This window comes from Orcinus orca, chromosome 18 (genome assembly GCF_937001465.1).
Source record: "Orcinus orca chromosome 18, mOrcOrc1.1, whole genome shotgun sequence".
Classification (NCBI taxonomy): Eukaryota; Metazoa; Chordata; class Mammalia; order Artiodactyla; family Delphinidae; genus Orcinus; species Orcinus orca.
This window is the reverse complement of record NC_064576.1, coordinates 70,023,566-70,039,321: the sequence shown is the minus strand read 5'-3', so window position 1 is coordinate 70,039,321 and position 15,756 is coordinate 70,023,566. Positions and strand designations below refer to the sequence as shown.

Sequence of the window (15,756 nt, the reverse complement as noted above, 5' to 3'; positions counted from 1 at the left end):
AATAAAAACTAATCAAGATAAATGTTTAGTGTTCGCTTTCCTTTTACACAATTGATATTCGCTAAGCTTGATTTTGTGTCTTTCCCTTGAATAATCTTTCATTAAGCGTGAATGGTTGCTTTCCTCCATGTGTTCAGGTTCATCAACTTGGCTGTGAAGTTGTTGTCTTGCTATTGGAACTAAATCCTGACCAAATAAATCTTTTCAATTGGGCAATTGACCGATGCTACACTGGTTCCTACCAACTCGCATCCGGCTGCTTCAAAGCCATAGCAACTGTGTGTGGAAGCAGGTACGAATTCTTTAAGTGGAAGGTACTGGGCACCGGCAAGTGCAGTTAAGGTTACTCTTCATCGTATGAATAATTGAGAGCTGACTGTTTTTGCAGATATTTGAACAGAGTAAATTCTAAGGAAATACAAAATGACCTCTCTTTCCCCAGCAGATAGCCTATTCCCTCTAAGTTTACAGCTACGTTGTTTTTTCATTCTACTGGGAGAATGGTTTGTAGTTATAGACCGGAAATTTTTTTTAATTGCCTGGAAATTTATAATGAAGTATTAGAGCAGGATTTGAAAATGGTAAAGATACCTTAAAGGAATTTCTAGAAATGTTTGTGAAAGGTATGAACTGTAAGCACTTCAGCCATTTTGAGACCAAACTAAACTCGGGAAGCAACCTAAAAATGTTAAATTTCTCTTGCCCAAACCTTGAGAAAAGAAAAAAAGAAAGGAAAATGTGTCTCCTGGGATTCCATGGATTGTACTTTTAAAACCAGTGCCCTAGCTATGTAAATTAGTCACTCAGTGGAGTATTTCAGTTCTATGATTTATTGAAAGAAGTTGTTTCATAACTAAGACGAAAGGGTTAATGAAGCCTCCCCATATTGCAAAAGCTACTCCCAAGGAAGAGCTTATCATGTGTTAGAAATCCAGAGAAGGCAGCTCAAGTTTATTTTATTTTATTTTTTTAACATCTTCATTGGAGTATAATTGCTGTGCAATGGTGTGTTAGTTTCTGCTTTATAACAAAGTGAATCAGCTGTACATAAACATATATCCCCATATCTCCTCTCTCTTGTGTCTCCCTCTCACCCTCCCTATCCCACCCCTCTAGGTGGTCACAAAGCACCGAGCTGATCTCCCTGTGCTATGCGGCTGCTTCCCACTAGCTATCTATTTTACGTTTGGTAGTGTATATATGTCCATGCCACTCTCTCACTTCGTCCCAGCTTACCCTTCCCACTCCCCGTGTCCTCAAGTCCATTCTCTACATCTGTGTCTTTATTCCTGTCTTGCCCCTAGGTTCTTCAGAACCTTTTTTTTTTTTTTTTTTTTTAGATGCCATATATATGTGTTAGCATACGGTATTTGTTTTTCTCTTTTTGACTTACTTCACTCTGTATGATAGACTCTACGTCCATCCACCTCACTACAAATAACTCAATTTCGTTTCTTTTTATGGCCGAGTAATATTCCATTGTATATATGTGCAACATCTTCTTTATCCATTCATCTGTCGATGGACACTTAGGTTGCTTCCATGTCCTGCTATTGTAAGTAGAGCTGCAATGAACATTGTGGTACATGACTCTTTTTGAATTATGGTTTTCTCTGGATATATGCCCAGTAGTGGGATTGCTGGGTCGTATGGTAGTTCTGTTTTCAGATTTTTAAGGAACCTTCATACTGTTCTCCACAGTGGCTGTATCAATTTACATTCCCACCAACAGTGCAAGAGGGTTCCCTTTTCTCCACACCCTCTCCAGCATTTATTGTTTGTAGATTTTTTGATGATGGCCATTCTGACTGGTGTGAGGTGATACCTCATTGTGGTTTTGATTTGCATTTCTCTAAGGATTAGTGATGTTGAGCATCCTTTCATGTGTTTGTTGGCAATCTGTATGTCTTCTTTGGAGAAATGTCTATTTAGGTCTTCTGCCCATTTTTGGACTGGGTTGTTTTTTTATACTGAGCTGCATGAGCTGCTTGTAAATTCTGGAGATTAATCCTTTGTCAGTTGCTTCGTTTGCAAATATTTTCTCCCATTCTGAGGGTTGTCTTTTGGTCTTGTTTATGGTTTCCTTTGCTGTGCAAAAGCTTTGAAGTTTCATTAGGTCCCATTTGTTTATTTTTGTTTTTATTTCCATTTCTCTAGGAGGTGGGTCAAAAAGGACCTTGCTGTGATTTATGTCATCAAGTTTATTTTTGAAAGGACTGATATAGGCTGTTGATTGTCCCTTTTAATTAAATATTGCATTTTAAATAGCTATCTTGAGCTACAGGGTGACGGGAATAAATGTAAATTAGTTGTAAATGCCAACCTGTTATGGTTCTAAATGAATAAGAACAGTATTTTAGAAGACATCTACTTTCAATCAACCTAAAATGAACATGCTTTTTAAAGAGGCAAGTTTCTCTTTAATATTTTTCTTTCTTTTATAAAGATAGTAGATGACATTTCATGTCTAAAGCTTTCGTTTTCCATAATCTTAGTAGTTAAATTTTTATTATATATATATGTTAACTTCCATAAAAGTCATATCAGATGAACGTAATCTAAACTGTCTGATTTTCCATTGGTTTACTTCTTGATGTTAGCAATACTAAGTAATTTATTTATCCTATTGGATATTACCAAAATAACATTTTTTATAAGAGTCTCTTTCTCTGGAGTGTTGTTTTGTTTTCAGGTATTTCAGCATTCTAGAAATAAATTTCTGTTCTTTGATTTTTAAAAATGTATTTAGAATCTATGACTTAGACCATAGATTCATTTGACAAAAATGAGAGTAATAAAAGTTCGCTCTCTTCACTGCCCTTCTCCCAGTGAACTTGGTTTGAACTATCCCAGTCACATTTATTTCATTGCATGGCCCTCTCATAAAATATCACACTGCATTCCTCTGGATAAATCTAGGTATTTTTTTTAGGGAGCACAAATAAATGTTTTATGACTTTAGCAATATAGTCTCAATTCCAATAATATCTCAGTCACAAAAACATTAGGCTATAAAGCCCTCTATGTTTAGAGTAGATTTTTTAAGATAGCATCCTAAAATATTTTGATTTCTTAAACACGTATCGCCTATCAGCTTACTTCACAACACTCATCTGTTCAGAGGGAAGGTCAGAGGGCCAGGCAATGCCATGGCTGCAACCTCCTGCCAAGGCCGTAGCCAACATGTGACCGTAAATGGTGGTCGTTTCTCATCACAGGGCACGTTCAGAATTTCACGTTTCAGCTGTGGCTTAAATTTGCCCTCTTTTCCCGTAAGTTCTCAGTCTGTGTCGTGTGGATAAGCCTCCAGATTTGTTTGCACGGTCCTCGCACTTCAGTTTTCAGTACTTTTTTCAAAAGCGATTCTGGTGTTTTAGACTTTGTTTTTTGCAAGTTTGCTTCTAAAAAACACCTAAATAATTTATGAAATAATCTGTTCCTAAAATATCATACATAAACTGGATCATATTTTAAATTCCTCAAACAAGGTGTCTGTGCAGTAACTCCTGCAACAAGACATACCCTAAAGTGAAGAATTCTTCCTGTAAAGAAAAGAATTACCTCTTCCTTGTCAAATGAGAATGATCATACGCTGTATTTATTTTTGTAGGAATATGACAGTTTATAAGCAGACTCATTTATTTAGGAACCACTTATAACTGACCTTAAAATACCTAAAAGATTTCACATTTTAAAAATGCTCTTGTGGATTAAAATTTTCTACCTTTAGTTTTAGAACTAAAGCAATTTTTACGTAGTTAATATATCAATCCTTATATTCAAGAGCTGTGATAATGGGAAAAATGGTTCTCTGCATTTTTCTTTTTAGTTTATTTCTCCAAATGACTCTGTGTGTGTGTGTGTGTACACGTGCGTGTGTTGTGAACTTGCTGGTCTCCAGTCAAAACTATAACTGTAACTATAACTAGGATCTGACTCTGGTGACGTTGAGAGATTTGGAAGTCAGAGTGGAAAGTGAATAGGACCAGGGGAAGTGAGTATAAAAGTAGAAAGTGATGGTAGAACTAATAATATTAGTTTTGAAGCATTTTTCATAAGGTATGTTTCATATTTGATTAAAATCTATTAAATGCAGCTCAGTACTATAATTTAGCACAAAAGAAAATAGCTCACCTGTCAGGCAGCATTAGTTCAAATAACTGTTTGGGTTCGGTATGTGTTCTTATTAATTTTCCCCTCAACTCCAAGTTATATCAGTTTGGAAGAGATAGGGAAATTGAGAAAGAGATTAAATGGCTTTCCAAGGTTATAAATCAAGGTAAATAATATGCTCTATATTAAAAGTATAGACCGCTTCCAATCACTAGCTTAACTCAACAGAATTCTCTTCATATTTAATTAAATACTTAAGAATGCCATTGTTTTTACTCTTACTCTGTAACATACGACTAGAATATAGTTAATAGATGCCTTAGAATTACATGCAAGATCAAAGTTTTAATTTTTAAAGAATTTTGTTGGGTTTATTTTTGGAGGTGGTTTTTGTTGTCATTGTTCTTTGCACGTCTGCCTTGCCTTAACTGTCTATAAATCTTTGCTCGTTTAAATCAGGCACTGCAAACTTGATTCCTTAAAAGTAAATGCCCCACATTTCTTAAGGGAATAGCATCCATCTATTGCCAAGGAAGACAAGGGAAGCTTCTGATTCATGAATCTCAGTCATACTCCCTAACTGGTGACGTAGAGCCTCATCTGGTTGTGTCACTCAGCTGGAGAATTCCAGGAGAGCACAGAGCTTGGGAATTTGGGCTCTGGAAACATACTGTCTTGAGTTTGAATTCTAGCTCTGCCTCTCATTAAGCTGTGTGCTCTTGAACAAGTTACTACAAATGCTTGCTCATTTGTGAAATAGGAGTGATAATAGGGTTAGGGTAAGAATTAAGTAAAACCAATCTCTCGACCTAAGGTCTAGCACATGGCAAGCACCCTGTAAACACTATTATTATTCAACAGCTATTGGAGGCAAAGAGCTATGATGTAATCATATCAGCTGGTACAATCTGCTTCTCTTTAGAATAAAATTATTCTGAGCTTCGTCATTTAGTTCTAAGCCAGAGCTAGTGGGTATTTCTCAAATTCTTCAAAATCTCCTCTCTTTCCGATTGAAAAAACAGTTTGATTTCTTGTTTACTTTCTGAACCATATTTACCTTTCATATTTATTTTACCTTTTTTTTTTTTTTTTTTTTTTTGCGGTGTGTGGGCCTCTCACTGTTGTGGCCTCTCCCGCCGCGGAGCACAGGCTCCGGACGCGCAGGCCCAGCAGCCATGGCCCACGGGCCCAGCCGCTCCGCGGCATGTGGGATCTTCCCGGACCGGGGCACGAACCCGCACCCCCCACATCTGCAGGCAGACTCCCAACCACTGCGCCACCGGGGAAGCCCTACCATTTTATTTTTGTTCTGTATGAGCACAGCTGTCTTTATTTCTTTTACCCTTCCACTGCCTACATTGAATAATTAAATACTGAAAAATGTGACATTTGGTTTCTAAGCCTATTTTAAACATCTAAGTACAGATGTTTCATTTATGCTCTTGTACTCATTTGAGAGCTTTCTAATTTTTTCCTTCTCTGGGTTTCTTTCATTTTCTGTATCTGTGTTATTTCTTTCAATGTTGTTCCCCTTAAACTCTATAGCTCAGTCTTAAGCAGCTAATTGAATTCCCTAATTACTCAGTCAAGTGCATAGCCCTGCATAAGAGGGAGGCTTCGTCTACCCTTCTACTGCCTTTAAATCCCCAGTGGTCCTTAGTAGTTTCCAGTGTTTATTTATATTAAAAACATATGTATTAAATCCCAGTGTCAGAGACAGCAATGTAGGTAAGATGTCTCTGCTACTATGGGGCTCAGAAGAAAGTTACCTTTCTATTTTCACAGTCAGAAAGGTCTGTTTCCAAATACTGCAGTTTGTAAGAATTCCAAATTAGCCTGGCCATGAAATGATCTATTGTGAGGTGTCCAAGAGGCTGATAGCACTGTGGATAAGTGTTTGAATTCTTTGGAGTCATACAAATCCAGGATGGAATCTAGACTCCACTACTTCTCCCTAACCTTTGGCAAGTACTTAACTTCTTTAAGCCTCACAAGCTTGTTGTGAAGATTAAATAACAAATCTAGATGAAGGACTTGGTACAATAACTAGCACAAAGTAAGCACATCATAACATAAGTGTCATCCATTGTTTATCATCATCCTCACCACCATTATTTGGGGGCTTTGCCCAGTTTCTCACCTAACACATCAACCTCATGCATTTTTGCTCACTTAAAATTAAAGTTCTAGAAAAGCAATCATTTGGGAGTGCTAATTGGTAAAGCCACTTTGGAGGGCAATATAGCAGTATCTGTCAGAATTTTAATGTGCCCTTTGACCCTGCATGACCTCTTCTAGAAATCTGTTCTAAAGAAATTCTTGCACATGTGGTGTTTGTGGTATTATCATAGTGAAAAAAATGAAAGTAACCTTTAAATGTCCGTCAACACATGTCAAAGTTTGGCTTCCCCAGGAAGCAAGACTCTGAAGTAGAGATTGGAGTCCTGGAAATTTATGAGGGAATGCCCTTGAGATCAACATCTGTGGGGAAGTGAGGGACACAGGACTGGGCAGAGGAAAGAAACCTCAGCCAATCCCACAGGGGTGCTCCTGGGGAGTAGGCATGACGTTGGCCTAGGCAATTCCCAGAGGGCTATTCAGCCAAAGGTATCAGACTGCAGCACTGTAGTGGGAGACTGAGTGCCTCAGTCCTGAAGGGGGATCTAGGTGGCACACCGCAGCATCCGCTACAAGAGTGGTTATTTGTGGTACGTCCATACTATGGAACACAGTCCAGCTACTAGAAAGCCTGAGCCTCACGGTCCAGTGAAAAAGCGAATCCCCAAACAATACATGTAGGTAGTACAATTACATTTATGTTTAAAATTCTGTGTAACGGGGGAGAGGTATTTTCATATATAACCTTTCAAAATGGTGTTCTCTCTGCACCATGCTCCCCCTTCCATGGCCTTGCTAACAATTACCATGTCTCTTGGCGCTTCAGGGCTTAGTTTACTTGTTTCCTCCTTCAAAAAGCCTCCTCTAACTCCAAGTCTGATGTAGGTGTCCCTTGTCGGGATTCTGTTTCATGCTGTGGATAATCCCACCACAGCTCATCATAACTAGACTGTATAGTTTGTCTCCCTAACTAAACCGTAAGCCTTCCTTAGGGGAGGGCACCAGCCTTACTAACTTAGTATCATCTGTACTTTGCAGTCGTTTCTGATAGATGTTTGGTGTTTAATAAATTTAGACAGATTGAATGAAAATAGTAAGTCAGTGAGCTGTTGAGAAATTTAGACATATTGTCTTCTTCTTTTCCTCTTGTATTTGGTTCTCATTGAAATCTATTTGCAGTAGATAGACTTTTGTGTTCATTTATCCTGGTGTGACTATATTCAGTTTTAACCCAAAATAGAGCTATTTCCCTTCACCTGCTAATAAACAGCAAAAGAATGAGGGGGGTGGGGGAATGGCCACATCGGCTTGGGAATGTCTTTAGTAAGTGTGACCGAGGTCAGTGTACCATGTAGAATTTTGAGAGGTAATGATTTATCAAGATTACTAGCCAGGCTGTCTCCTAAACTATGCTGTTTATTTTTTTTTTTTTAGGAACTATCCCTTTGACATAGTGACATTGTTAAACCTCGTTCTATTCAAGGCTTCTGACACCAACAGAGAGATTTATGAACTCTCCATGCAGCTCATGCAGGCACGTATCCTTGACTACGTTGAAATTTCCATCCTCGAGCACAGAAAATAGAAATGGTAGTTGATCTACTGGATTGCTATTTATTGATACGTATTTATTTATTTCTGCATCTCACCGGTGGATATGATGAGTGAGAAAACAATTACATAATCTTCTGTAAACATAGGAAGCAGCCCATGCTTTACCTTTAATACAATATTAAAATATTCGTTCATTAGTTTTTATTACAAAACTTTATTCAATATAAATACTCCTGAGATAGCAAGCCAATGTCGTTTCATACTGTTTATTACTTTCCTACTACTTCTTTATAGATCCTTGAAGCAAAGCTTTTTGTGTACTCGAAGAAAGTAGCTGAACAAAGACCAGGAAGTATTCTCTATGGAACACACGGCCCGTTGCCGCCCCTGTACAGTGTGTCACTAGCCCTCTTGTCGTGCGAACTGGCCAGGATGTACCCCGAGCTCACTCTCCCTCTCTTCTCAGGTACCATGGGATAGTCAGTCATGACATGTGTGATCATTTCTGCTCTAAGTGTTCTTACTTTTTAAATTCTAGTGTAATTTAGAATCAAAATTATTGATGCTAAATTTGTAGCTCAAAATTACTCTGGGCTAAGTTCGGTTACGTATAAAAGTAAATTCTGGAATATCTTTAAAACAGTGTATTTATCTAAAATAGTGTAAGTATAAATAAACATAGGGCAAATGTGAAGATGCTTAGATGAATCATAATACTTTACATACCCTGTGTATGTAAAATTTCCCAGAGAAATTAAATATGGGTGGAATAACTTCTAATACAGATAATTGCCGTAAGTTGTTTTCTGGTGGTGGTGATGGTGGTATGTTGTAGCTTGAATGTTACATGTATCAGTAGCTTGAATGCTACATGTATCCGTTGTTGAGAGTTTGAATCGGGGCACACCTTTACGAGTAATCTTTGTGAATCATGTTCTGGAAAATCCATTTATCTGAAACAGACTTAGTCACATCCTTGCATTGTGCCTGAAACAGTGGAAGGACTCAAGGAAAACCTTTTTGATAAATTAATTTTCTTCTTGGAAAACTAAAATTTATTCTTATTCACTTCAACCAAGATCTGAGTGCCACCCGTACGCCAGGCACTGTGATTGGATCCTAGGAGTACGGAGGTGAATTAAACAGCCTCTCCCATCAAAGTTTCATTGTCTAGTAATAAATCTGTGCAATCCTATGATTATGATACAATTTTTAAAAAGCACATTCTCTGTATGAGATGGAAGATCAGGGAGTACTCAGTTACTGGGCCAGGAGTATCAGAAAAGACTTCCCAGAGAAGCTGATGTCTGAGCTGCAACTTGAAAGAAGAGTAGACATTTGCAAAGCAGATGAATAGTTGACATTGCAGTTGGCAAGCAGACGGCATTACAGGCCAAGGAAATATCATACGCATTGGCTTAGAGGCATAAAATACAATGATGCCTTTGAGAGATTATGTAGTCGTCAGTTTGGCTAATACAACATGCAGGGAAGGGGGAACGTTTGAGATGGTCACAGACAGGCAGAGAGGCAGAAGTCAATCTTGGAAGGCCTTGTATTGTACCCTAAGGAGTTTGTAGGCCAGTGACCACATACGTGCTCCTTGAAACCCCTCAGAAGCCTGTGAACAGGAAGGGCATCCAAGCGAGCTGCTTGGATTTTGAAAGCCACTCATCAGTTTCAAGCAAGAAGAGAGGGGACGAGATCAGAGTGCATTTTAGAAAGACTGACTGCAGTGTGGTGAATGGATTAGAGAACAGCCAATCTAGAGAGAAGAGACCAGTTGAGAAATGATGACAGTAGTCCAAGGAGGAAATGAAGCGGACCTGAACTCGGACAGCCCAGTGAGAGCAGAGGGGAGAGACCAGAGTCAAGAGCTACTGGGCGGAGTGCACAGAAGGGAGTGCCTAGTGCCATATCTGGGAAATGGGTGGTGATAACCCCACCTGGAGAGCCGACTGGGGGAGAAGAGGTCAGGCCAAGGCAGAGATCATGAGCTCTGTTTGGGCTATTGAGTGTAGGCGTCTGTTGGACATCCTGAGTATAGACAGGCCAGGGTCAAGGGAAGGCCAGCGGTAGTGACTCACGGAAGACCAGAGGGGTCAGAACCATGGGAATGAATGAGGTCCCGAATGGAGAGCGTACAGAGTGAAAGAAAGAACCTGGACCCCCAACTTCTAAGGACCAGGCCAAGGAAGGGCGAGGGAGCAGAGAGGGAAGGGAGGCATGTTTATAGAAGGAGAGCACCTAGAAGGTGTGTTTTATGGAGACCTAGAGAGGACAGGACTTAGGGAGACGGAGTGGAGCAGTCCACATTCCTATAGATCCCAGGAGATAAGGTCTAAAGATTACCCTATGGATTGCACAGTTCATTGGTAACTGTCGGTAGTTTCCATGGAGAAGTAGCGGCAGAAGCCAGATCTCAGGGGCTTGGCTAAAAAGAAGCAGAAAAAGAGAGGATGGGGCTGTAGTAGGACGCAGAGTCAGAGGATGAGCGAGACTCGAGCCTGTTTCCTGGCTGAGAGGGAGAAGCCCGTGAAGAGGGAGAGACTGACAGCTGGGGAGAGAGAAGATAAACAGTCCAGCAAATTTAATAAGAAAAGAAGCTCATGTAATGAGTTGCAAGTTCAAGCTAAATTTTCTGTCAAGAACTGACCTTTTGGCTATTTTGATTTATGAGGAATAAGTTGTTAAAAATAACATGGAAAAATGAGGTTTTAATAGATTCCTCGCTTTTGTTTATACTGCCTTTACCATCAAAAACCCTGTGGTGAGATTTTTACTGCCTGTAATTTCAGATGACTTAATTCCTTGTACGTAGCCAGGCCAGTTGTTCAGGTCTCTCCCAAAAGCCAGCAAATGTATACAGGATCCCACTGACATTGTCTCACCGTTTATTTAATTTGTTTCTAAAGAGGTGAATGAGAGGTTGTTCGTGTGCCATGGCATTTTTTTTCTCTTTTCCCTTTAAAACATCTCTAAACATCCAGGCCCTGATCTAGGTGCCTGGGATACCACAGACAGACATCCCCACCCCCTTGGACCTTATGTCTGACAGACAAGATAAAATAAACATAAATAAGCAAATTATTTATAAATTTTATAGATATAAAGCTATAAACACAAATTTATTTTACATAAATGAGTAATCTGATAGAAGGTGCTTATTGCTACGTAGATTTTTATACCGCTGTTGAAAGACAACAGGTATTCTTAAAGCAGTTGTCCGTCTGATTGGAAAGGTTTATTTCTCTCCAAAGTCCCAATAAATTTTTTGTGTCATAAAAATCCATGGTATCAGTCATCACATTCATGTAAGTTTAGAAATTAAGTAAATTTTGAAATTTTGACCTGTGTGAAATATAACAGCATAACATGTCTGATTATTGTGCACAGAATTAAGTATATTCTTATTCTTCAAAATAAAAAATTGTCATTTTAATTTCAGGAAAAGGGCCAAATCAATTAAAGCTACTGTTTCAGGGACGCGGTGGATTATCTCGGTATAATTCCTGGCATCCATGTTGTTCTGTTGTGTAGCAGGCATGAGCTCTCTAAATGAGATTACACACCTCACTGGAATAGCAAATGCATCAGGCCAAGCTTTCTAATTTCCCTTAGGATAAAACAGTTTCTTCCATAAATATTAGAAGTAGGAGATGACTTAGAACTTGCAGCATATACATAAAGCTGTGCTTTTATTTCTATAGAAAGCTTATTCAGATTGTAAAATTAAATGCTGCTGGCAGTGAAACAATGTAAAAATGCTATCAGAGGAAGTAATGGTGAGATGACCGGGCTGGTCATATAGTTTTACCCTTTTGACTCCTTGTTTCATAAAACAAAGCGTGGCATTGAAAGCACACTTGCCACGTAGCTGTCAGTTCTCAAGTAGACACCACGGACATGAGTCCACACGCTGGGTTTGTTCTTCCTGGAAGTTTGCATTTCACTTTTTAACAGCTAATGCTTCATGCAAGGCACTTTGTAAAATATAGGCATAGTTGAGAGGTAAGTCATTGTTATAATAATCGTAACTGCTGTTTATTAAGAGCCTACTGGATGACAGGCACTGTGCTGAGTATATTATACACATTGTGATGGTATCTTTTAATCCTCACAATTGCCCAAGGCAGGACCTGATGGGCCCCATTTTACAGATGAGGAAATTGAGGAACAGAGAGGTTAAAGAACTATCCCAGAGTCTCATGCAGCTAATAGGTTGAGGAAATGGGATCTGGTCACATGTCCTTCTGATTCCAAGTCCCCTGTTTTGTCCACCCTAACGTACCTCTTCCGCTAGCAGTCGATCTGAATCCAGGAGGTCTTCCATCCCATCCCACCAAGCCTGTGCTCTCCCCGCTGTGCTCTCACTTTCCTCCACGGAGCACCTGCTGAGAAGTGAGGGTCTTGAGGACAAGCCTTGGGGAGCTGCTGTATATGAAAATGCTTTGTAAACGGAGGGCTCTGTTGGATCTGTCAGTTGCTGTTCATCTTCCGGTTTAGTTTGGTGAGATGACATGGCTCTCGGTCACTGCCCTTCCCTTTATAGAGGTCAGCCAGCGGTTTCCCACGACGCACCCGAACGGGCGTCAGATCATGCTCACCTACCTGCTGCCCTGGCTGCACAACATCGAGCTGGTGGACAGCAGGCTGCTCCTCCCAGGCTCGAGTCCCAGCAGCCCAGAGGACGACGTCAAGGACCGGGAAGGAGAGGGGACGGCTTCTCACGGGCTGAAAGGCAATGGCTGGGGCTCCCCGGAAGCTACGTCCCTGGTGCTGAATAACCTCATGTACATGACAGCCAAGGTAAACTCCGAGGAACCATGCCTCCATCCTGTGCTCCCACATCCCAGGAAACCCGGGATTATACCTGGGGGAAGTGTCATCTACCATTAAAAGTCACAAAAATAGGGTGGGGTTGGTGGTGACAGTTTCATAACAGTGTGAACGTGCTTCATGCCAGTGAACTGTACACGTAAAAATGGTTAAGATGGGAAACTTTATGTTTATTTTACCACAGTTTTAATCGTGATCCTAATCATCATCATCCTAACATTTGAAAAATCATGTGAATAAATATTGTGCATTATAAATTCCTAAAAAGTGGCATCTTTCTGATGAATGGCCATTTCCCCCCTTCTTATGATTTGGAGATGACCGTGACCCTTAAAATGACTTTTAATCGGACATTCTGCGTCCTCACGTTTTTTCTGTGTGTCTCCCGAGCCGGTTTTTATTTTGTTGGTTACAGTACGGAGATGAAGTTCCTGGCCCAGAAATGGAAAATGCCTGGAATGCTTTAGCCAACAACGAGAAATGGAGCAACAACCTGAGGATCACCTTGCAGTTCCTGATCAGCCTGTGTGGGGTTAGCAGCGACACGCTTCTCCTGCCCTATGTGAGTGCCCCTCTGACATTCAGTGGTCATTATTCTGCCGGTGGTTCCATCAGCGGTTTGCAAGTCGGAATGTGCTCTTTGGTCCAAGTAGAATAGAGATGTCCGATTTCATCAGTCACGCTAATCTCCTGTGAGCTTTCTAGACATTACATGAAAGTTCCCTTCCGCCCCTCTAGATGCAGACTAGTGTCCTAGTGACACCTCTGTCATCCCCTTTCTAAGACTTTGGACACGGAAACCTATGAATTTAGGCGTAGACGTATTTCTAACAATTACCTAAATCTGTCTTCTAGAAACATTAGACCCACCCATTATGTAAGAGAAACTAGGTGACACATTATATTTTTACTAATAAAGTGTTTCATGTTTACATCCTGATGCTCTTAAAACAATAAAAAGGGAGAATATCCCAGTTGGTCTCTTCAAAGGCAGGTGGTAAGAGAGAGAAAGAAGCAAAGAGAAATCCTGCTGAGATTCCCACCACTTAGTGTTTGTATTTAAAGGTGAGGTGATCAACAAAACCACTACATGTTTAAAACCCTGACTCAGGGGCTTCCCTGGTGGCGCAGTGGTTGGGAGTCCGCCTGCCGATGCAGGGGACGCGGGTTCGTGCCCCGGTCCGGGAAGATCCCACATTCCGTGGAGTGGCTGGTTCCGTGAGCCATGGCCGCTGAGCCTGCGCATCCGGAGCCTATGCTCAGCAACGGGAGAGGCCACAACAGTAAGCGGCCCGCGTACCGCAAAAAAAAAACAAAAAAAAAAACCCTGACTCAGTTGGCATCTGTGTGCTGGTTGCTTTTCTGAGAGATTTTGTGCCTGCCTGCTGTTCCGGGCCACATCAGCCGCATTACAGCAGCTTACGTGCCGCAGGTGTGGGGGCTATGGTGATGCAGAGTCCAGGGTTATTTTTACAACTTAAGGCAATGCAAACAGCTCAGACTCGTTTGTTTCTTGGGTAGCAGGAGACTGAGTTTTTGGGGTTTTTTTTTAACAGAAACAGCTAGCAGTTTTTCCCCCATGGTTCTGTATAAATAAAATACTTTCTCAAGGTAAGACCTTACGTGGCAAGTTTTTAGTTTAGATAGAATCGTGTTTAGCCCACAAGTTATCCCCAGAGTAACTCTTGTAAACTCAGCCATTAGGGAAGGTAAGACCTTTAACCACACACTCCTATCAGCTGTGCATGTGAAAGGAGGTGAGTTTTAACCCAGACACTTGACTCCTCCTGCGAGGGGAGGAGGCTCCATCAGGGTGGGCGCTTCTGGGGGGATGACGTGGTCAACAGAATGAACGGGTTACCGTCTCCGCTGTCGACAGCCTGGGGGATGACGTGGTCAACAGAATGAACGGGTTACCGTCTCCGCTGTCGACAGCCTGGGGGATGACGTGGTCAACAGAATGAACGGGTTACCGTCTCCGCTGTCGACAGCCTGGGGGATGACGTGGTCAACAGAATGAACGGGTTACCGTCTCCGCTGTCGACAGCCTAACATTCTTGCGGGCGTGCTCTGGAAAATATCCCTTGTGTTCTGTTTTTCGTCTCAGATTAAAAAGGTGGCCATATACTTGTGCCGTAATAACACCATTCAAACCATGGAGGAGCTTCTGTTTGAGCTACAGCAGACGGAGCCGGTGAACCCCATCGTCCAGCACTGTGACAACCCGCCCTTCTACCGCTTCGCGGCCAGCAGCAAGGCCTCGGCAGCAGCCTCCGGTAGGGGACAGGCGGCTGGGTGACACCTTGTCGTGGAGCTCTGGATTTACCTTTATGTAGAGCATTGAAAGGATATGAGTGTGTGTTTGTTGCTTTCTCTTATTCCTACATATACACTCGTTTAAAAGGTGGCTTCAGGATAGCCGAGACTCTTAGGGCCTTGTCTGGTTAATGAGATGATTCTGTAAGGATAACCAATAGCTGGGAGCCAGGGACTCAAATGCGCAGAGCTTCTTGCTTCAGGCTGAGCTTAGAGTGGACGCTCGTCATTTAGGTATCTCATTTCTGGACCTTCCTTCTCGTATCGATGGAATTCTCTTGGCTAATATTCTCCCAGGGTTTACTAAAATGCCCCCTGACCAGTGTTATCACTTTCGATAAATTGGTCTCTCAGCATCATTTTATGAAACATATACCACCCTCCTCAAATTCCTTGATGCTATCTTCCTTTCAATTCACCTAACGCTGTAACTACCTTCAAACCTCTCTCCTCCTCTGGTCTCTTATGCCCTCTGTATGTTCACATCCTGCTGCCAGAGCAGTGTTCTTGCAAAGAAGCAGTGGCCTAGGGATCAGAAGCTCTAGGAACTTGGAAATGCTTCACTAACATTCGTTTATTAACTCCTGGACCCAGAAATGCTAAAGGAGCTAACAGCAGGGCTGGCCACTATAAATAAGCTTGTTACCTAAGCAGCCAGGAAGAAAGGGTTTCAAGAATGTTGTAGCCTCGCTTTATAAGAGAGTTGAGGAATTTGGTTTGACCATAGCAGATGTCTGGGATTCTCCATTTCAGTGGGGCAGGCTTGGAAGGTTGTTTAGAATGTCTGAGATTATGCAGAAGATGTAAGGAATCTCA

General features: G+C 41.2%; 1 protein-coding gene across 4 annotated transcripts in view; it reads left to right on the top strand.

The window, feature by feature from the left end:
- Positions 1–15,756, top strand: part of FRY (FRY microtubule binding protein) — a 329,930-nt gene that overhangs the window by 236,108 nt on the left and 78,066 nt on the right. For all 4 annotated transcript variants that reach the window (XM_033416130.2, XM_049701100.1, XM_049701101.1 and 1 more), the window contains exons 29-34: positions 138–292; positions 7,666–7,765; positions 8,080–8,251; positions 12,338–12,594; positions 13,040–13,186; positions 14,732–14,900. In XM_033416130.2, the coding sequence (XP_033272021.1) occupies positions 138–292; positions 7,666–7,765; positions 8,080–8,251; positions 12,338–12,594; positions 13,040–13,186; positions 14,732–14,900 (1,000 nt within the window). The remainder of the gene's footprint in view (positions 1–137; positions 293–7,665; positions 7,766–8,079; positions 8,252–12,337; positions 12,595–13,039; positions 13,187–14,731; positions 14,901–15,756) is intronic.